A 22,407-nucleotide genomic window follows, 5' to 3' on the forward strand; every position below is an offset into this window, starting at 1 on the left:
GTGTTGGGTGGTTTTACCCCCCCCCCCCACTCCCGGTACTCATGGACACACACATATATACACACATGACCCCCTTAAAATATGTAACATAACAAGCATGAATCTATATATAGGGATGCTTTTACTTAAAATATAATTTACACATTCATATTTATCTGTATACATTCTTATACTTGTGCCACAGGGGTACATGTAAAACATCCATACATAAAAATATATCCAGGGGTCTAAGAATACAACTCTGAACGCTATACTATCCTGAACAAACCAAATGTGTGCGCTAACTTACTTAATGGAAACTGCTATATCTGAAAATAATATTCAAATAGACGGATTCCCATCACTCACCCATGGGTGACATGCTTCATCATCTGGGTCTCCTCATTGATGTCACACTCGTGACACTAAAGGCTGCAACCTCATCAGAGGGATGAGGGAGCCAGAGGATGTTTTGTAAGGGTCACTACCTGAGCTTGCAGATGAGAGCAAAAACGTTCTTTACGTTTTTTATGGGGAAAAATGCAGTGCACAAAAAGAGAGATGACCGTGAATTAAAATTGACCTATGAGAGACCCTATCTTTATTATTGTCTCTCACAAATCAAACCTAAAAACGGTGCAAAGTGACAGTCTTTGACAAATAACCGTCTGTTGTTCAAAACAAGAGGGTCAACATGTTTCAGCACCTACAGACAACATTCAGTCTAATGCCTTCTTCAGGACCACTACTAAATTGCTACTGCATAGGTGTACAAAACTATTAAAAAAATGAATCTAAAATGTATGAAATTACATGAAAAAACACCAGAGACGAGTGGAACAGATACAACTGAATCACCTGTTCTTAGGCATGTGTAGTCCTTCCTCAGCATATTCTGTATAGCTCACGGTTTCCGAAATGCATGAGGAGGATACTTCACCTCACCTGGCTGCGGCTCAGGGAATACGGAGGCACCTCTCTTCCTGTATGTACCTCTGACGGGCATCCATTCCGTCTGACCTCCCCAGACGGCGTGGATGCCCGTCTGCGGAATATATACAGAAGTTTCCATTAAGGGAGTTAGCGCACACATTTGGTTTCTTCAGGATAGTATAGCGTTCAGAGTTGTAGTCTTAGACCCCTGGATATATTTTTGTGTAAAAACCGAAGGCTAATCATAAGATGCTAAAGTGGAGAACATCACGGCTTTGCCCAGTCACGCAACATTACTTGACCCATTTTCCGCCTTCCTTTTCCCTCTATAGTTACTGAATGTGAGGTCAATTTTGAACTATCACAATGTATGAAACACAAGGTCCTTCACCCTGCTCAAGCTGGATTACGTCTTCTACACAGAACAGAGTTCATGTTAGTAGTTGCTCTTCAAGATCTATGGATGCGTTTGGACAAGGGTGGTTACCAATGTTTATGTAGTACTTCATCTGTCAGTAATAACGGACACAATCACCTCAACCTAATTCAGCAACTCTAAACTGGGAGATGAGAGGCAGCGCTCCGTATGTCTTTCGTACTAACTGATAGATCACACTAAGTTGCATCTATTCTTTTTTGTTCTTCTCTTAGAAGTCTATCATATGAAGTTTCCTCAGGTAACTAGTTATGCCCCACCCTGTTTAATTTTAATTGAACGTATTTTTTTTTGTTATGCAGATAATACCCAACTCTTTATTTGTTTAGATAACACAAAGGTCCCCTCAAGTTGCACTCGCGATGTGGACGGGTCTCAAAGCTAGGAAACGGAACTCCTATAAGATTGTGATTCTTGTACGAGGAGGCTCCACTTCAAGTGGTCCGACACTTGGTGGCCAAACAAAATGGACTGCACTTCCTTTCCCGCTACAACAGTCTGCAATCTAGGCTTGGTCTATAACAACAAACTAACATACAAGCCACAGATTAATAAACGTACTAACGCTGCTTTCTGCATTTAAAAAGCATGTGTAAAATTCCTCTGCTTCTATGAACAGATTGATGCGGATTAATAGGCTGGAGGGTGACTGCCTCCCTTGCTCTGTCCTAATATCTTACAATTTCAACTGGCACAAAGTGTTGCCACCAAACTCATCCATTCACTCACACGTAGAGACCTCACCTAAAAGGTGGTCTACACTGGCTCGTTGGAGGAAGGAGAGTTCTTTCTGTGCAAGCGCTTTTAGATTGTCTACAAATCAGGCTGCTTTATTCTTTAAACTCCTTTTAATTGGCACGTTGTTTCTTGCTCCTAACTATTTATATCTGCTTTTCTTCGCAGCTATAACAACTGTTGAAAGAGTTCACAAAGAAGATAAGACCCTTTCATACTAATGCTTGGAATAGTTTGTTGCTTGCTTGTCAGTCAACTACACTTGGATGTTTGCTAGGAATGTACTCATTCAGCAGAATTCTAGAGTTCAAATGCCCATCAGAGCAGCTGACAGGCTTTACAAAAAATTGCCATAATCATTGCGGACATTGAGAAACTAAAAGATCATTGACTTTTAACTTTCTTACTTATGTTCTGACTTTAGATGACACTATTAAGTTCTGTGAACCCCAAGATGAGTGTGTCAGAGACTTATGGGTTGAGGAATTTTAGGCAGTCTTCTTCTTAAGCTTGCAACAAATATAAACTATAAGAAACAGATAAACATGCTGAGAACTTTGGGGTATCTTAAAGCAGCCACATTTCAAATCACACAAAAAGGTATGGATTGACAAGGAATCACTACATCATGGACACTATATCAAAAGCACAACATGCTCACAATGTACGACTCATGCAAACAAAGTGCTTCTGTCTGATAGTATATGGCACATGCAAGACTTTTTACACTGTCAATAAGCGAGATGCCCTCAAGATGGACCGGCACATACCTGTGGACTGAAAAACACCAGGATTACACTGGCAGTACCGCTGAGCAAATGCTTCCATCATACGGTCGATCTTCTGGGCTTCTCCAGGCAGCCGGAAGCTCCATAGGAACTGTCTGTGGGTCAGAAGTAAGCAAATAATTAATTAAAGCATGCATCTACAATGTACTCCCTCTGTGCAGAGAATACCTATACCTTCATTGTGCCTGGACTGCCAACACACTACTCAAATGTATCAATGTTCTTCAGTATGCCAGGAGCTCTTGCAAGCTCAATGTCTAAAGAACTACCATCATGCTACTGTGTAGTTCTGGTCTTCCCACATGCTCCTCGATCTACAGCCAACTTCATGTAGTCTCAAGTTTGCCTTCACCTCTCACAGTTTCCTCATTTTGCCTGGATCGCTGGTCTACCTACGGTTCAAATGTGCTCTGCAATCTCCCTCGACCTCCCCATGTCCCACTCAGCCATCCTGCAGTAGCCACAATCTCAGCCTGCAATAGCTCCCCAGGTTCTTCAGTCTATCTACATGCCCCACATGCTTCTTAGCTCACCTGGTCACTCAAACTGCTTCAGTGTGTGCCACAAAGTACAATTGTAACAATCCTAATGAACCTCCTCCAGGAACAGAATTCGGCACATCCACTATTCTGCACACTTTGCCAGGCAAAGCCTGCTCCACAATGCTACATCTCATCTTGCGCCTGAACATATATCTGTTGGTCATCCACCATACGAATCCAACCAACCTTCCTCTTGATATTTTTCTTCTTCCGCACTTATGTTCTTTCCAAAACTTTTAGTATGGATGCAGCGGACCCTCCTAAGGTGCCCACTTACCTTAGAGCCTGCACTAAGTTGAGGTCCATGAATTCGTGCAGCTCTACAAACGCATGTAGGACCTGGATGTTAAAGTCATCTCTAGAAGTAGAAAGAGAGTTCAAGCAATGAGTAAACCACTATCCACATTGACAAGGTAAATTCCATCATGAAATATTTTACAATGTTATCTTTAATTAACCTCTTTCACTCAAACAGCCTTCACCCTCTGTTAACATGCCACTCACCCGCAACAGCAAACAACATATGTGAGAAAGTGCCATCTTTCTTGCATGGTATGCACCCACTTTTTGCTGAATTGCTGATGTGCTTTGACTGAGTGCCCTGGGCTCCTGCCAATCAGGTGCCCAGGGCCTGTGTTCCTTCCCAAAAACTGTATTGAAGCTAAAACCCAATTGGCATCTCTGGCCACATGTCAGCCCCTGGTAAATGGTAACATAGGTACCAAGGGCATTGTGACCAGAGAAGTCGCCTAAATGCTGCAGTACTTATTGTCCAACCCCTAGGTGCCCTGCCCCCTCAAAGACACACAATGCATTTGCAGGATGAGTGTCCTGGTGCAGAACTAAACAAAGAGTCAACATGGCACACATCCCTGTGTGCCATGCCCACAAACCCACTGCCCTGGCCCACATCAATCACCGATTTAGCTGGGTGCCCTATGCTAGTGGTGTGGGCACAGGTGCATGAGCCCTGTTCCCCTACAGTACCCAGGGCCATTCCTGGGCACTGCAAGTGCATTGATGCCATTAAGAGTATATGGTGCTGGGAGGTTGTCATAATGAACTCCACAGCCCCATAAAGGCTACACTGAAGACTGACAAGTTTGATACCAAACTTCTCAGCACATTAAACCCACACTGATGCCAGTGTGGGATTTAATGTAAAATGCACTACAGAGGGCATCTTAGAGATGCCCCCTGAAACCTAACCTACAATCCACGTCTTGTCTGAGAGGCTGCCTAGGCTGCCACAAAGCAGACATGTTGCTGGACCCCTGGGTGGAGAGCCCCCCGCTCTCCTGGGCCTGCAACAATGCAAATCCTGGGCGAGGTGCTAGGTCTCCTCCCCAGGATGGGCAGGGGGAAGCTTCAAAGGCATGCCGCCTTTGTGACCTTCTCCAGGCCACTTGCTGTACTCAGCAACTGGCCCCCACCAGTTCTGAGCCCCACTCTAGCGGGAAGACTGTCAGGAAACCCTACGTCAGGGAAGGGTGTGTGCCAGCCTGTGCCAACACCACCCCTCAGGTGGGAGAGGCGAGATGAAGCACGACTCCGGGATACCGCCATCTTTAGGATGGGGAGCCCTACCCACTTACAGCTAGGCTCCTGACCCCTCGCACAGGAGAGGAGCAGGTTAGGGAGTGTACCCACCCCAGGAGAGGGACCTACTGGTCCATGCCCTCACCCTACCTGTAACGCCCCTACATTTAGTATTTAGGGGCACCCTGAACCTTCCTTCCTGAGATTCCGATTTTGAAACAAGAAAGAAGACCTGCTGTGCAGCTGCTAACAAGAGGACGACACCAACTGACTCGGCCCCAGCCCTACCGGCCTGTTGATCCTTGAACCTGCTCTTGCTAAAACCCGGCGTCTCCTGCGGACAGCAACCTCGAGAAACCCGGAGGACCTGCTTGCCTTGACCCTCTTAGAGACTGGGTCTCCCATGAGCAGTGGTTCTGCTTAAACAACAATACCCCTGGTGCCAGCCAGGAACCACAAATCCAGCCCACTCTGCAACCGCCGAGCCTGGCCTGTGCCCAAGTGGACAAAGACCCCGAGGACGTCCCTCTGGCGATTCTGTCCTGGAATCCAGTGCCCAAGGACCCTCCTCGTCGATACAGACGACGCCTGCAGCCTCAGAACCAGGGATCCCACCCCCAACTGCGACCAGAAGAGGGTAAGATTTCCTGATGCCAAAAGTCACCCCTGCACCCGGCGCCCCCCGGCCTCTTGTGCCCAACACCGGGGTGCCTACCTACCCTCCAAGATCCCAACTTACCCCTCGAAGTGTTGGTCGCTCCAGAAGATCCTCTGTCCCCGAGACTGCAGCCTTTGTTCTCTTTTCAAGATCTCCATTGACTAACATTGAGTGCCCGATGGCTCAAAAGCACCCTGCCCCCAGCCGCCTGAGTGCCCCTGGCAGTGTAACCTTTGTCCTATCCTACTCCCCCATTTGCCCTGAGCATGTGACCAGGAGCCCAGCTCCCACAGCCGCGTGGCCTGCTAGCCAGCAGCCAGCAGGCAGCAGCCAGCAGCCACCAACCGAAGGCCCCCTGCCTCTCATTGGATAACATTGAGCCTAACTAGCTCTGCACCCGGCTGCCCCAGTGCCGCTGAGGGTGCACCAACTGTACCTACCGGACCCTGGGAGACCACTGAGTCTATGCCCAGAACCTTAACTCTGCCAGTCGAGTACTTACCTAAAAGCGGATAACTCACTTTCGTCCATAGGCTAACATAGAAGAATTTCCAAGTGAAACCAGTCTAAGTGTGGAGTTTGGGAATTTTAAAATATTCACCTAAAATCAGCCGAACTACAAATTCTGATTTACTAACCTGTTAGCAGGAGAGACCTCAGTACTACACCTTTGAGCCCAGTACTGACCCTGAAAAGTAATTCTAACTGTAATTACCAGTAACTTGAATTTCCTTTCATAGGATATCATTGCCTACTTTTGGCTGAAAAAGTTTCCAAGTGTCGATTTTTGAAACTTACAAATATTCTCTAAAAATCGTGCTAACGATAAAAACGTATTTACTTGCATGTTTTAGATAGAGGTCCCAGTGCTGAACCTAGGAGTCCAGCACTGGATTACAAAATTAACGTGAACATACTTTACCTGCAGATAGAATTTCCTCCCATAGGATAACATTGGTAATTTCAACTGAAAAGTTTCGAAGTGTCAAATTTTAAAACACAAAATATTCCTTAAAAATCACTGTTGTAACCAAAACTCATCTTGAGAAAGTATATTTTGATACCTTGTTGGTTCCAAAAAAAACCAACTATATCTTTTGATACTAAACAATTGGCCTAGAGTTCAGTTCTTGAGTGTGTGAGACCATTTACTGACTGAGTGTGTACAACATCTGCTTTACACTGTCCTCTGATACTGCCCGACTGCTCGACCAAGCTAACACTTTAGAGAGTAAGGTTATATCTAATTTTAGCCTCTGCCAAACCTCTGGGGACTCTATACACACTGTACCTTACGTTGGTCCAGTATATAGAGCTACTTTCCTACAACATAGTCCTCCCTCAGACAAACACAAGGGCCACTAACCAAACTAAAGGAAGAGCCCGCCTCAATGTTCTTCTCAAGAGCAACCAATGTGGCTTTCACTAAACATCAAGATCATGACCATACCTTTCACAACCATGATAGTCCTCCCTCAACCCAAAGACACTGGATCGGCATCAACCCAATATTGGGCACGCGCAACTCTAGGTCAGCAGCAATCGCTAAAATCTAAGAGAAGAGGTCCCCCTCAATCAAACACGTTGGTCTTCTCAAAGCAAACATATGAATTATCCCACAATTAACAATATAATGTACTCTAAAAAATGTTTTTTTTTAAAAAGACAACGATGTGCAATAAAACCAAGAGTAATCGTCCTATTTAACCAAAAGTTCATATGTCTGCTATGCTTACAATGAGAAAAAACTAAAAATGAGAAAAGGGTAAAAATGAATCATCAAAAACGGCAATGGGCCTCATTCAACTAAAAGGCAATGGGCTTCATTCAACCAAAAAACAATTGGACGTATTCACCACAAAGTCAGTTTAAAGCCACTGACATTTGCAATCTAACTGGATGTCAGGCAAAATGAGAGGATCTCCACGTGCTTGAGGAAAGGACCATTGTTTCTTTCTTAAGGGATGTTCATAGGCATTGGGCAGCTGTTTTGCCCGACATTTTAAACAGTTTTCTGAAAAATAATTTTAAAAAAAAAACTTTCCAGGACCTCACATTCGACAGCCGCTGTTGTATGAGCTTGGCTTAAAACGAAGTTCTGCTCAATCTAGGATTCGTAACCAATTGATTCTCAAACAAATTGCTTAAAATATTAAAGCATAAACTGAACTGGGAGCAGTGTGCACGCATGCAGCAGAATTTCAGAAACGCAAGAGAGTGTCCAGGACGTCTAGCAGGCAGCAGGAAACGGCAGAAAGTAATCAGTAAGCAGCTGTGGGGCTAACGTCAGTAAATCGGAAAATTCCGGCACCGGATCCATCTAAGGCTTACAAGGCTGCAGGGGCCACGAGGAAGTGCAGGGCCTGAAGCCCAGCCCTGGTGCTCAGTTGGGGCCTGGAGCGCACAGGGGTTCTACTAACTTGTGGCCGCTACCGTCTCCTGCGAGCCCGCTCTCCTGCCCAACTCCTTCTTATCCCGGCTGACTAGAGGAGAGGGGTCAGCGGAGGACACAGTGCCATATGCCACTTGGGAGAAGGAGTGGGAGCGAGGCTGCAGTGCTGTAGGGGTTCTTCCATAGGATTGAGGGCCACAGTGAGCAGAGGCGGCCAGGCTAAGTGCAGCTGTGGCTTGTGAACCGTGCTGCTTTTCCCCACCCCTTTCCTCTCAATGCTCATCTCCACGTTGCTCTGCTCATCTCCTAGTCCTAGTGGACTACCTGTGGACAAACCACTGTATATTAACAATTGTAGCACAAGCATAGTGGCAGCACCCTGGCCCAACAGCCTAACATGTGAATTTAATAGCTGCGACATTGTCAACACATCGTCAACAGTTTAGCCTAGCCAACAGCCCAATCGACATCTGGAATGGTTGCCAGGTACACCAGTGCACAGGCAAACCCTTCTCCCCATTCTCCATCCCCTGCATCTTTGAGGTCCGGAGCAGGGAACTATCCTCCCCCTCCAGCCCACCTCCCCCCCCACCCCCACCTCCAGCAGAAGACAGCAACGACAGCATAAGAAACTAAATTAAACAAAAGGAGGAACAGCATGGTGGTGAGGAGGCGCTCCTTTAAAAGACCAAATGATCAGCTGACCAGCAGGCTTAATATATCCAGAGAACTGGGAAATCCAAGAGGACCAGGTACAGAAATCACCAGCTATATAGGGGAATTTGAAAGAACCTAAGTGTAATAAGCTAGAGGCTACCATCAAACAAAGTCTACTACAAAGTTTGCCATAGGGAAGAGTTGAAAACCAGTGCAGCACAACGGAACCCCACAGGACAGGACTGACTGGGGATCAACATGTACTGTCAACCTGCCCTGCCACGCAAGTATTGTGTTGTTGTGCCATCACAGCCATAGCCAACTAGGAGACTGGGAAGAACGAGAACATCCACACAATACTGAGGCAAACAGAACAAACCCCTCACCAGCACAACACCACTAATAAATGTCAGAGGCGGGGGTCTCCCCTGACGGTCTGCCAAAAATGATCACCAAGTTCCAACTTCTGAACGACGCAGGTGCCATAATCTACTCAATCAATCAGGGAATTGTAAGCACGCTACTCACCCGCTAGTGTCTGAAGGCGCTCCGGAGGAGAGGGGCAGGTCTTGAGGAGTGGGGCATGTCCTAATATCGTTCAGGGAGGGGGCACGTCTGATGTTGATGGGGAGCGCGTTCCAGGTCTTGGCCGCGATGTGGGAGAAAGCTCTTCCCCCAGTTCTGGCTCTGCGTATGAGTGGGGTTTCGGCGAAGGTATTGGGGTCCAGTGTTGTGGAGGGATTTGTAGGCATGGGTGAGTATTTTAAAAGGTGATTCTTTTCTCAACGGGGAGTCAGTGAAGGTTACGAAGGTGCTGGCTGATGGGTTCATGTCGGGGGAGACTGAGGACGAGTCTGGCGGCGGTGTTCTGTATCGTATGGAGCTTGCGGATTAGAGACTTGTTGATGCCGGTGTAGAGAGCGTTCCAATAGTCGAGTCTGCTGGTTATGAGGGTGTGGGTGACTGTCTTCCTTGACTCAGGGGGGGGATCCATTCGAAAGTCTTGCGAAGGATGAGGAGGGTGTTGAAGTAGCTGGAGGTGATGGCATAGACCTGTCGGTTCATGGATAGGGAGGAGTGGAGTACGATGTTGAGGTTTCTGGCATGGTCCGTGGAGGTGGGAGGGGTGCCGAGGGCGGTGGGCCATCAGGTGGTGTTCCATGCTGACGGGGTAGTTCCAAGGACGAGGACTTCGGTCTTCTCCGAGTTGAGCTTCATGCAGCTGTTGCTCATCCAGAATGAGACATCCTGCATTCCTTCCTGGAAACTGCGTCTGGTGGTGGTGGGTTCCTTGGTGAGGGAAGAGGATTATTTGGGTGTTGTCATCGTAGGATACCATGCTGAGGCCATGCTGTCTGATGATGGCGGCGAGGGGGGCCATGTATATGTTGAAGAGGATAGGGCTGAGCGATGTTCCCTGGGGTACTCCGCAGTTGATTTCCGTGGGTTGGGAGAGGAAGGGTGGATGTCTGATCCTCTGGCTCCTGCTGGTGAGGAACGAGCGGATCCAGTTGAGGGCGGTTCCTTGTATGCCGGTGGCGTGTAGTCTGGTGATGAGTGTGCGGTGGGAGACAGTGTTGAATGCTGCTGGTAGGTTGAGTAGGATCAGGCAGCGGTGTGGCCTTGGTCGAGGAGGGTGCGGATGTCGTCTGTGGCAGCGAGTAGGGCAGTCTCAGTGCTGTGGTTGCTGCGGAAACCGGATTGAGAAAGGTCGAGGATGACATGGTCTTCGATGAATCTGGTTAGTTGGCCATGGACGGTCTTCTCAGCGACTTTTGTCACGAAGGGGAGGAGAGAGATGGGCCAGTAGTTCTTGAGGTCCCTACGGTCTGATGAGAGCTTTTCGAGTAGGGGTCTGACCTCTGCGCGCTTCCAGTCGCTGGGGAAGGTGCCGGTCTCGAAGGTTGTGTTGATGGTGTGGCTTAATTCTGGCGCGACGGCGGCAGAGGCCCTGAGATAGATGTGTGGTGGGCAGAGGTCTGTTAGGGCCCCTGAGTTGATGCCTTTCATTGTCGAGGTGGTCTTTTCGGTCGTGGGCAGGGTCCAAGAGGAGATGGTGGGCTGGCTGATGTTGTCGGAGAACGGTATAGTAGCTGAGTCATACCAATTGAGGGGGCTGCCCGTGCCTCTCACACCAACCATCCTTCCTACAAACGAGAGGTCAAACTTCTCACCGAACTCTACCCTCCGACACTGGAATAACGCTGGTCCCTGCACTTGATCTTTCGATCAGTGTGCCAAACAACACTAAGTTAATGCTGGGAAACCCCTGACGATCCGAGCAGAGCAACAAGGGGGAGACCACGATAGTGCAAATAAGAAAGAGGACTTCAAGCTGGAGCTGAGTTTTAGAAAAATAGATCCAACAGCCAAGCAGCGTCCAGGGGGAACGAAACCCAGACCCAAGCAAACACACAGACAGCTAGCAACTCAGAGAACCTTAACAGGATCCCCCAGCAATCAGAGAGCCAACCCTTGAGCTGCACGATGGGGCGAAGTCCAAAATTTGGTCCCCCTAAACAGCCCCCACGTCCAAAAAAGAAAAGTAAGGAACGACACGGCCTAAGACCACTTGACTTCAGCAACGGATGCTACTGAAGCAGAAACAGAACTTTCTGACTTAACGGAAGAAAAGTGGAACGAGCTGCTGGCCTCATCTGCATCAGAGAAGTATCATGAGAGCACAACAGAGGAAATCCTATCAACACCTAGCGGCCTATCCCCCAGATAAGCATCAAAGCAAACTACCAGCTAAATAATGGTGTCTGGCCTTTCGTGCTGAAGACCATTCAATCAAGGTTCGATGCCTTGGTATACCACTCAGTCAAAATGGATGTACAGATTGAGTTATTTAACAATGTAGCAGTCCACATAGCTAGCATTGACGGCACAATTGCCGGCCTCAACAATTGATCAATGAAGTTTCTTGTAAAGCATGACTACTCACCCATTAGGGTCTCAAGGCGCTGAGGGGGTGAGGGGAGAGGGATGGAGGGCTTTGATTCAGTCGAAGAGCCAGGTCTTGATGTCCTTCCTGAATTGTAGCAGTGATAGTGATTGCCTGAGGTGCAAAGGAAAAGAGTGCAAAGTCTTTGCAAACAGGTAAGAGAAGGAACTTCCTCCAGCAGTGGTCTTGCGGATCTGTGGGATGGTGGCCAGGGAAAGTTCGGCAGAGCAGACATCTAGTGGGTGTGTCGAAGGAGAGGCAATGATTGAGGTTTGCAGGTCCGACGTTGTCGAAGGCTTTTTAGGCATGCATGAGGAGCTTGAAGGTAATTATTTTGTTGATATAAAGCCAGTGAATGTCTCAGGTGGCCAGTGATGTGACTGTGCGTGGGATGTTCAGGAGGAGTATGGCGGAGGCATTCTGGATGTTCTGCAGTTGTTGTTGTTTTTTTAGGAGTTTCGGGGTGGTGCCAATGCAGAGTGCATTGCCATAGTTGATCTGCTGCTGATGAGCGAATCTCTGACCGCTTTCCTGAACTCAATGGAAATCCACTTGAAGATTTTACGAAGCAGGAGGAGTGTGTGGGAGCAGGCGGACAAGACAGTACTGATTTGGTGGTTCATTGAGAGTGAGGAGTCCAGGATGATGCTGAGGTTTCATGCATGGTCCAGGGGAGAGGAGGTGGTTGTGGGCTCTGTGGGCCACCAGTAGTCCTCCCAGCCGGAGGGGTGGAGCTCAAGATGAGGACTTCGGTCTTGTTTGAGTTGAGCTTGAGGCAGCTGTCCTTCATCCAGTTATGGAACAAGCTTATTAAAAGAGCTAAAGTCGACACAATGGAACTTACTCCTAGATGTATATGTTCCCCTGTCTTATGGAAGCTGAGCACTCTACCCGAGGTCCTGGGGGGGAATCAATGAGGACTTGAAAGCCATCAACAAAGTCAAAGCAAAGTGGAACCACTCCTATGACAGGAATGCAAAGTACTTAGTAGGGAAGCCTTGGATACTAAACAAATTCAACTAAAAAAGGAGTGGCCTGCTAAGTCCCCTCCAGAGCATCAGAGCCGCTCATCCAGCACCCAAAAAACAGACAACTCCCAGAGAAAATATAAGGAAGAGATAACAGGGAACACAGAAAAAAACAGAACTCCTGAGATTGCCAGCAAAAGGGACGAACTACTCCAGAATCAACTACTTACCAAAGAAGGAGTCCAAAAACTAAAAAAAAACTAAAAAACGAAATCCAAACTAAGTCAAAAACGGAAATCACAAAACAAATACTTCCCAAAAACGAACTGGGTACGGAACTATGCCATTTTTATAACACAGGTCCTAGATCACGATTACATAACAGAGACCCTCCGCCACTGAACAAGGCAACATAAGACCAAGTAATTAATGAAAAAAAAATCACTCAAACAACCAAGCCCAGACACTGAGGGCCAGATGTAGGAGCCCTAATACCGGTCGGTAACGGCCGAATTCGGCCGTTACCGACCAGTATTAGGGTTTTCTGATGTAGGGGGCCTATATTTTACCGATTCTGTAAATTTACAGAATCGGTAAATTTACAGAATCGGTAAAATACCGAATCGGTATATTTACCGATTCGGTAAATCCATATGTAGCTGACACTCCTAAGAGTGCCACAGGCCCTTAAGAGTCGGTATTTTACCACCCAATCCTATTGGGTGGTAAAATACTGAATTCAGGTGTGCATGCACATCTGTGCATGCACACCTATGCAATGTGACACACAGACATGCCCTTAGGGCATGTGTGTGTCACATGTCACACAAGCCTGTACTTGGGGTGCTAGAGGGTGTCAAAGTGACACCCCCTGCACCCTTGCAGGATTCGGTATTTACCGATTCGGTAAATACCGATTCGGTATTGCCCATTGATTCCTATGGGCTTCAAGGCCCATAGGAATCAATGGGCAATACCGATTCGGTATTTACCGTCGGTAAATACCGAATGTTACAGATTCGGTAATTCAAAATAAAAAATTACCTACATCTCCCTCCTTCTAATTTACAGATTCATAAATACCGAATCGGTAAAATTCGGTATTTATGAGTCGGTAAATTAGAGTTATCTACATCTAGCCCTGAGACCCAAAAGGTCCCCACCAGAGACCCTGTTCTGCCCCTGAACCAAGACCCCAGAGACTCGCATAGTATACAATCCTCCAGAAACTGTCATACATTTTCCTGACCCAAACAGCAACCAGAGCAGGACACTAACCACCACCTGCCAGGGCCCTGTGGTTCCGCACTCTGGGGCAACGACGCCTGAAAAAATGATATCCTTAGAAAAGGACAGTCTGTAACTTCATGGCAGGACATGGCCTCTCTCAAAAGGCGCAGAACCATGGTGGGTCGTATACCTCACAGCAGGTTTAAAAAAATGGACAAGGACCCTGTAGGTACGGGAGGAATCTCAGCTCATATTGCCTATTAGCCAACTCATCCAAGTAGATCCCCTCAACACAAGCCCACACAAGGTCTATTTGCCCCTAACAGGCTCCTGGCCTACAATGCCACAACCTACTAGACGTCGGCCTAAAGGAACACATCAGCCAACCTCCTAAACAGGTCACCAATTGTAACCCTGTTTCACCCGAAAAATCGTTCAATGGAAAAAGATATTTAAAACCAAGGGAACATCATCAGAATGCTAAAGCAGATTCTCACACTAGAACAGATCCCAGAAAGTCTTAAACGAGAGCAAACAATTCATGGACTGGGGGTTCATAGAGGAAACCTTTCCTGAACCGGGGTATCCGCACCCCCGGAGGGGGCTCAAATACGCCAACAAGGAGAACATGAATCACTTATCTGTGGCATACTCCGTCCTAAGGAATGCGAAAGAGGCACTGCCACCAAAAGCATAAAATTCACAGGTCCAGATCTAAACACCTATTCAGTAACTCAAAGCAGAGAGGAGACCTCAAGAAATGTATGGGGGTGGATCGTTGGAACAAACAACCGAGAGCTGCCATTAAAGTGAACCAACGCTATAGAAGGAAGACCGTGCACAGATCATCCAATTTTAGACTTTGCTCATGGAGCAAACACGTCCTGGGGGACAAGTTAGAATACCTGGCAATACTAAGATACCTCCAATCCTTTGCAGTCATAGCCCTGCAGGAACATGGGCCTCGGAGCCAGTCTCAATTCCCAGTATCTCCCACAATTTGATCCTGGCCACCAAAGACGCAAATTTCTGCCAAAGTAGCGGAGGCCTAGGAATATAGTGATCGACAGCAACCAAAGTCAAGAGCAAGAAACCAACAACAGATTTTGGAAACCTTCAAATTTTGCATATAACATTGGGAAACAGTGGGAAGGAACAGGCTATGACACGAATATCTATGTGCCACGCAAGCACAAGGACTGTGCAGAGACATCAAAAAACCTGACAGATAACATCTTCAAAGTAGGGAGTGGTCTCATTCAGAGCACTGCGAATAGTGACGGGAGACTTGAACATGAAACTGCTCTGCCAATCCATGAGGAATTAAATTATAGAGGCCTGGGAACATCAATGGGAAACCACCAAACAAGTACAAATTAAGTTAGGAAGGAGGGACTCAATGGGCCTAAACCTGCTCAGCAAACTACAGCACCTTGGCTTGCGGGTCCAAAACAGCCGTTAGAAGGGGGACATCCCTCCAGCCTCAAATGTAAACTAACTAATAGTCACATTGGTATCCCTCCCCCGGGTACTGGAACTCACCTTCAATCTGATAAAAAACAAATACACATCAGAACCTGAGGGGTCTATCTACTTAACAGATCTAAAAAGAGTAAAGTGGTCCTCTGACATGATAGGGACTTTGGGCCAAAAAACAGCATACTCTGCAACTAAAGTGCTCAGTTAGAGAAAAATGGGAGGCATTTACCAACATCTTCGCCAAACAGTTTGGCACTAGAGTAAATCCAGTTGGGACCCAACATGAACCCACTCCTCTTAGCAGCCAAAAAAGCGCAATCTTGGAAGACTCAGGGGCCAACCTCCCTTTGGGAACTGTCTCGGCAGAGGAGCCAGGATCGGTCTCAGGGAGTAGACACCATATAAGCCAACAATGTACTCTGGCAGATAACAAAGGGGCGTATCACAGGAGCTCCCGGCCCAAACAGTATCCTCCAGGCAATTTACAAGACAGGTCCGGAAAAATAGGCAGAAGCAATGGCACCAATTTTCAATCACGCTCTATCAGGGGCAACAATCCCAGCCTCATAGAGAAGCTAGATTATCTCCCCATTTTCAAAGAAGGCAACAAAGGGCTAGGGAATTACAGGTTAATAGCCCTCATTGACAATGAGGCAAAATACTACGCCAGAATCCAACTGGAACATCTCAGTAATTGGGCCGTCACTGATTCCATCATCCCCTCTAACCAAATAGGCTTCACAAAGGAAAGCCAGAACCTCGACAAACACGATGCCTGTCTACCTCGGTTACATTGACTACCAAGCGGCTTTTGACTGTGCAAATCGCTAGTCTCCGGAGAAAACTAAAAGACTGGTGCATCCCTCTCATTTCTTCTAAAAGCAATCGAAAACCTATATACTAACACGTGTTAGACTCATGCTAAGGACCGGAGCTAATTCACTGAGGGCTATCCTAACAACAAGAGGTCTCAAACAGGGGTGTGTCATGGCACCCATTTTATACAATCTATTCCTGGCAGATCTAACTTCAGCACTCATCTCTGTAAACTTGAGCGCTCGAAATTAGGGTTGATACGCCGACCACATGGTGTTACTAAGATGAACCAGGATCGGCATGCGTCTCCTGGGAGCCACCCACGTATACTCCCTGGCGAACGGGCTAAGAATAAACAGCAAAAAGACAAAAATCATGATCCTCACCAAGAGCACACTCAAAGGATAGGCTAGTTGGCATCTTGATGAGAGCAATGTCGAAGAAACAGAAAAATATAAATACCTTGGCCTCCTTTTCGATAACAGTGGCTCATTCAAACTGCAGAAGGAGGGAATAAAAAGGAAAGGGATTGCCCTGGCGGCAGGGCTCACGATCATGTTTAGGAACCTGAATGGGAACTCGTTCAGTCCCATACTCAAAATCATCAGGGCGAAAATGGTCCCAACTGTGGCCTATGGTTGTGAGGCCCTTCGGGCAGACACACAATAACTCTGGACACCACAATTTCAAGAATATATAGGCAAATCTTTCCCGCTCCCTGTCACACATCACCAGCCCAGATAGGAAAGGGGGGGCCGCTCGGCCCCCACGAACGTATGGTGGGGCCCGGCTCCCCCTCCTTTGGGGGGTCGCGGCTCGATGACGCAACCAGGGGCGCCCCATCACCGATTGGTGCTGGCCCCCGTCGTTGACCCGGAAGCGGCGAAGTGCTTCCGGGTCAAGAGGGGTGCCTAGTAGGTTTAAAAGGCCTGGGGAGCGCGGGAGGCGCCCTCTTGCACCCGCGCTCCCCAGGCTTGCTCCTCGCTCCTCTACCAGGAGCCAAATCATTTTTGTTGTCTTTTTTGCAAGTAGATCGTCGTAGAGCAGGACAAGGTTGCCGGTGTTTGTTTCCGGTTGGCGAGCGGAGGACGGGGTCACCGCGCGGGACAGAGGACTTTGTTGCGGTGTGGCAGTTTCAGGCGGAGCGGCAGTACAAGCCGAGGACGGAGGAGATCTACAGGAACTCCTATAGGGTAGCGTGCTGACGGTTGCACCCCGACGAGACGCGGTAAGCGAGTACAGCGTGGTGTTTTCCAACGTACTCGAGCGTGCCCAGGGAATGCGATTAGCTTGCAGCTTGGGCAGCATCGTGGCCGGGGGTTTTGTCGGCAGGAGGCTGGTGCGTGAGAGTTTCGTTACGGGTAGAGGCGTGGGGGCAGCAGCCAGAGAGGCTTCCTTTTGACCACGAGGCAGACGGGTCGATCCCCGCGCTAGCGGCAGCTCAGCAATATAAAAGTGCACGCTCGTTGTGATATTTAGGCTGCAATTGGGGTGGAAAAGAAATAAGCGAAGCAGGGTCGGCCCTGGTTAGTAACTGGATGGGAGACCTAATCTAAAAGAAACCATACCAGTTCCTTTCATATAAACACCAAGGTTGCTATAATTGGTATAATTTCACATCGGTATTTAGGGCATTTTTGGTGTGATTTTTAAGCCTTTATTTACCAGGGCAAGGGGACTGTTTCAATTTTAAAGCATTTTGAACGCTGCATTTGTCGCAATTCTTTCTGGGTAGTTAAGTCTGCCACAGGGAGTTGGTTTTGACATTGCAAATTAAATATTTTGAGGCAGTTCTGTTGGGAGCCTACTGTTACCTGGGGTCACTGTCTTTTCAGCCAGGATTTCGTTTAACTTTCCTCTCATCATAGGTCTGCATTCGGGGGTACAGCGGAATCAATCAATCAATCAGTGACACTTATAAAGTGCGCTACATACCCGTAGGGTCTCAAGGCGCTGGGGGGGGGGGGGGGGGGGTGCCGCTACTGCTCGAACAGCCAGGTCTTCAGCTTCTTCCTGAAGGAGAGGTGGTCTTGGGTCAGGCGCAGGTCGGTCGGGAGGGAGTTCCAGGTCTTGGCGGCCAGGTGGGAGAAGGACCTTCCTCCTGTAGTCGCTCTTCGGATGCGGGGGACGGCGGCGAGGGCGTGGTTGGCTGATCGGAGGTGGCGTTTGGGAGCGTAGAAGTTGACTCGGCTGTTGAGGTAGCTCGGGCCTTGGTTGTGTAGGGCTTTGTGTGCGTGGGTGAGGAGGCGGAAGGTGATTCTTTTGTTGACGGAACTAACTGCTGGGACAACACACGGTGGACGTCGAGAACCGAGGACACGGGCAGGCCTGCATTTCACTGCTTCTGGCGGGCCGCCGGGCTAGAGTGTGCTCGCCCAAGCACCCAGGCTAGCTGGTGTGTTGCGGTCACAGTTGCGTGGTGCATACAGCCGGCCTGTGAGCCTCCAACTTTGGTACAGGTACAAGGCACATAGTGCCCATAAGTGACGTATTGTGCAGTGTAGGTTGTGATCCACTGTGACGGAATGTCTAGTAGGCGGGGTGCAAAGTGTTCCCGCATGGAGCTCATGTTTCAGACCATGATGCACAGAATGTCAGCGATGGACAGGAGATTAGGGAAAGTGGATCAGTTGGGGAAGACCGTGGCGGAAATGGGCGAGAGGCTTGAGGCTCAGGCTGGGCCATCAGGGAGACCCAAGCGGGTGGTAGTGCCCCCTAAACCAAGGGGGGAATTGGACGCTTTACCTAAGCGTGTGAGGGCCAAGAGGGCTTATAGTCGGTATCCCAAGCCACGTGGAGGCGGGGGATCCCCTGGGGCCGTCCCATATGTGGTACCGACTGCACCGGAGGCTCCCACACCAACTTTGCCACCCCCGATAAGTGTACCCAGGGACCTTGCACCGCCAGTGGTCCCACCAGTAATCCTGTCCACGCCAGCACCTGTCCTGGTCAGTGAACCCTCTGGGGCTGGTCAGGTACCCCCTGAATTGGTGGTGCAAATAGCTGCGGTACTTCCCTGGTTGGGGATTGGGAGGGTGTTACCCTCATCGGCTGATCCCTCGGCGGAGGCGCAAAGACTGGTGGCTAAGATCATGTTGGCTAGGGGTGATGGTGGAGTGCCAAGTGCACCAATTTTTCCCCAAACAGGTTCTGCCAGTGATGCGGGGAGAGACAAGACCTTAGAACCAACGCGAGTCGCAGAGAGTGTCAAGGAGGTTGCTTTGCCTGTATTGGGCGAAGGTGCAATACCCTCCAGGGGAGAGAACCTGGCTCAACATGTGTCACAAGTAGTGAAAGAACTGATTTGGGCAGACAAATATGTGAATATATTCTCATTGTTGATTGATAACAGGGAGTTAGAGTATGCCAAGTCACAAAAGAATTTGATGTTCCCTAACGAATGGCGGTCTCAGTTGTCTAAATTCAGGCCAGAGGAGACACTGATTAATTGGATCAGGGCCTTTTCTGTATTTGTGGCAGTCACCGCCGAACGTTCACCCAACCTGCAGGCACAGATGGCTTGTTACCAAAGTAGAATTACAATGTTCAGTGAGAAGCATGGGGGGGGGACGGTTGGAAGGAATATGACATTTCTTTCAAGAAAGCTAGGGAATTTGACCGATAATTAGCCTGGAACAAGGTAGACTCCATTTCCTGGCATGACCAGTTTTCCGTTGGTCAGCCCGCAGGGGTTGCCACAAGCAGGAACAAGGGATATTCGCCCAGGCCCCAGCAGCCCTTTCAGCCAGCGCAAGGGGGGATGGGTTCAGTAAAGCCAGAAGCAATGGAGGTGGAAAGGGTGTGTGTTGGGACTTTAACAGGCGCACAAGCACCAGGGCAGCGGGCACCTGCAAATTCAGACATGCATGCTATATATGCAGCCACTCATCCCACCCAGAAACAGCATGCCGTTCAAAGGGTAGTACATCAGGCAACAGGGGGAAGAGGAAACCGGATTAGTGGGGAATACCTACAAGTCGCTCACTCACCCATCGATGTCCTGGCAATGATTCCTTGGCTGAACAGGTACCCAGATCATGCCTCCGCAAGGATTCTGCAAGAAGGTTTCACACATGGTTTTCGGATTCCGGCGGGGGGGTACACCGGGACACCAGAGTCTAGGAATCAGTTGTCAGTTAGACACTACCCTGGGGTGGTGGCGTCAAAAATCTTGAAGGAGCTACGCTTAGGTAGGGTAGCGGGTCCTTTTGACGACATTCCAATACCTAACTTTGTTTGCTCACCCCTGGGTGTGGTCCCGAAGAAAGAAAAGGGCGAATTCAGACTCATACACAACCTCTCAGCACTTAGGGGGGCATCATTGAATGATGCAATCGACGAAGGCATCTGTAGCATGAAGTATGCGTCTTTTGACCAGGCAGTAGAGATGTTGAGATTTCTGGGTCCCGGGGCATTGATGGCGAAATCAGATATTATATCAGCTTTCCGACTATTGCCAGTACATCCTTTGGACCAAAACCTGCTTGGTTTTTCCTTTGAAGGCAAATACTATATGGATATGTGTATGCCCATGGGATGCTCCGTGTCATGTGCATACTTTGAGACATTCAGTTCATTCCTAGAATGGGTTACGAGACAGACAACAGGGCACCAACACGTGATGCATTACCTGGACGACTTCCTTTTGCTGGGGGTAGCGGGATCGCAGGAGTGTGCGTGGGCACTGCAGGAATTTTGCGTACTCATGCAGGCTTTTGGGGTCCTGCTGGCACCAGGAAAAACGGTGGGGCCGTCGACATGTTTGGAATTCTTAGGCATCGAACTGGACTCTGTGGAGGGTTGTTTCAGGTTACCCAAGGAAAAAATTGTAAAATTCAGAGCAGCATTACAGCTAGGCTACATGTTTCGAAGAATTCAATAAAGATTGAACATCAAAAAATACATCCAACGACTCTGCTACTGAATAATCATTGTGTTGAAACTGAAATTCGTATATCATTGTTTAGATTTTTATAATATTTGTTTTGTGTGCTGGATCAGTTTTGTGAATTACAAATTAGAGCATAAAAGTTTTCTTTTCTGTTCATGGAGATTGAGGGGTAAAAGAATCTCCGATCCGTGTCACCAAACAAATTGATAAGGCGAGATAAACGATAGGTGCAGTCGTGCATATAACCCCTTTCCCTGTTCTATTGAAAAAAACAGCATTACAGCAATGTTTAGTGAAAGAGAAGATCACATTGCAACAAATGCAGCAGACCGTGGTCAGCTGAATTTTGCATTAAGAGTGAAACCTATGGCACGCCCATTTTCCCGCTCAATCGCGCAGGCCATGAAGGGTCTGCGGGACAAACATCATCGCACTAGATTGTCAGTTGAGGTGCGCCAGGACATGCGAATATGGATGGCATTCCTGGAGAATTTCAATGGCAGAGTGGTGTGGTGCGGCCCCCCCACCACGTCGGCGGAGTTAGGTCTATGGACCGACACTGCTGGCAGTGTGGGGTTTGGCGCCATACTTGGCAACAAGTGGGTGGCACAAAGGTGGCCGAAGTGGTGGGAAGAAAGCGGTTTGACAGCAAATATTGGTTTTCTGGAACTCTTCCCAATATGGGTTGCATTGATTGTCTGGCTGGAGCAGTTGTCCAAGGGGGAGGGGCCAAAGGTCTCTCCTAGAACTTCAGGGGCAGGATATCCGCTTGGTCGGAAGGGTGCGGGGGAGGGAGTAACGCTTTCCTTGGGCTGATAGCCACCCTGCACATACACTATGACGTCATAAAGTGGTGAGAGTGAATGGGCCCTCCTTTTTGGTTTAATGGAGTTCACGGAGCGTACGGGGTAACCAGGAGAGGGACGAACTCTCCCGGTAACCGGGCCCTGTTGCGCATGCGCACTCATACGTGAGGGCGTAGCTGGTAATAAGGATCCGACACCGGTCAACGACCTTGCCGTAGGCCCAAAAAATTGTTAGGATGCAAAATTCATATGTAGGATGTTCGATTCGGTTAGGAACACGCTGTATTAGACATTTGTTAAGGTTAGCCCTTCATACCTGTCTACGTTGATGTAAATCTAATGTCAGAATTTTGCATATTAATGATTGTGTAAATAATGTTTATTTTAACAATTTTAATATGCTTTCATATTTTAATAAATACGGCCGGGGGGTCTCGAGACCCCCCGCCTTCCAAAGAAACTCTTCCTGACTAAGTTACATGTTGGATTGCTGTGGTGGTTGCTTGGCGGGGAGGGGGTGGTCGGTAGTCCCAGACCATAAAGGCTGGAGTTTTGGCTAACAAAACAGACCTATGACAAGCATGCAGCCTTCGCCATCTGTTGCCACAAGC

At 48.3% G+C, this 22,407-nt stretch overlaps 1 protein-coding gene across 3 annotated transcripts in view; it reads right to left on the bottom strand.

Moving 5' to 3' along the window:
• The window catches only part of CYTH1 (cytohesin 1), an 836,242-nt gene that overhangs the window by 352,410 nt on the left and 461,425 nt on the right, over positions 1-22,407 (bottom strand). For all 3 annotated transcript variants that reach the window (XM_078653934.1, XM_078653933.1, XM_078653935.1), the window contains exons 6-7: positions 3,691-3,771; positions 2,854-2,966 (exon numbers count right to left, since the gene is read on the bottom strand). In XM_078653934.1, the coding sequence (XP_078510060.1) occupies positions 2,854-2,966; positions 3,691-3,771 (194 nt within the window). The remainder of the gene's footprint in view (positions 1-2,853; positions 2,967-3,690; positions 3,772-22,407) is intronic.

This window comes from Lissotriton helveticus, chromosome 7, assembly GCF_964261635.1.
Source record: "Lissotriton helveticus chromosome 7, aLisHel1.1, whole genome shotgun sequence".
In the NCBI taxonomy this organism is placed as follows: domain Eukaryota; kingdom Metazoa; phylum Chordata; class Amphibia; order Caudata; family Salamandridae; genus Lissotriton; species Lissotriton helveticus.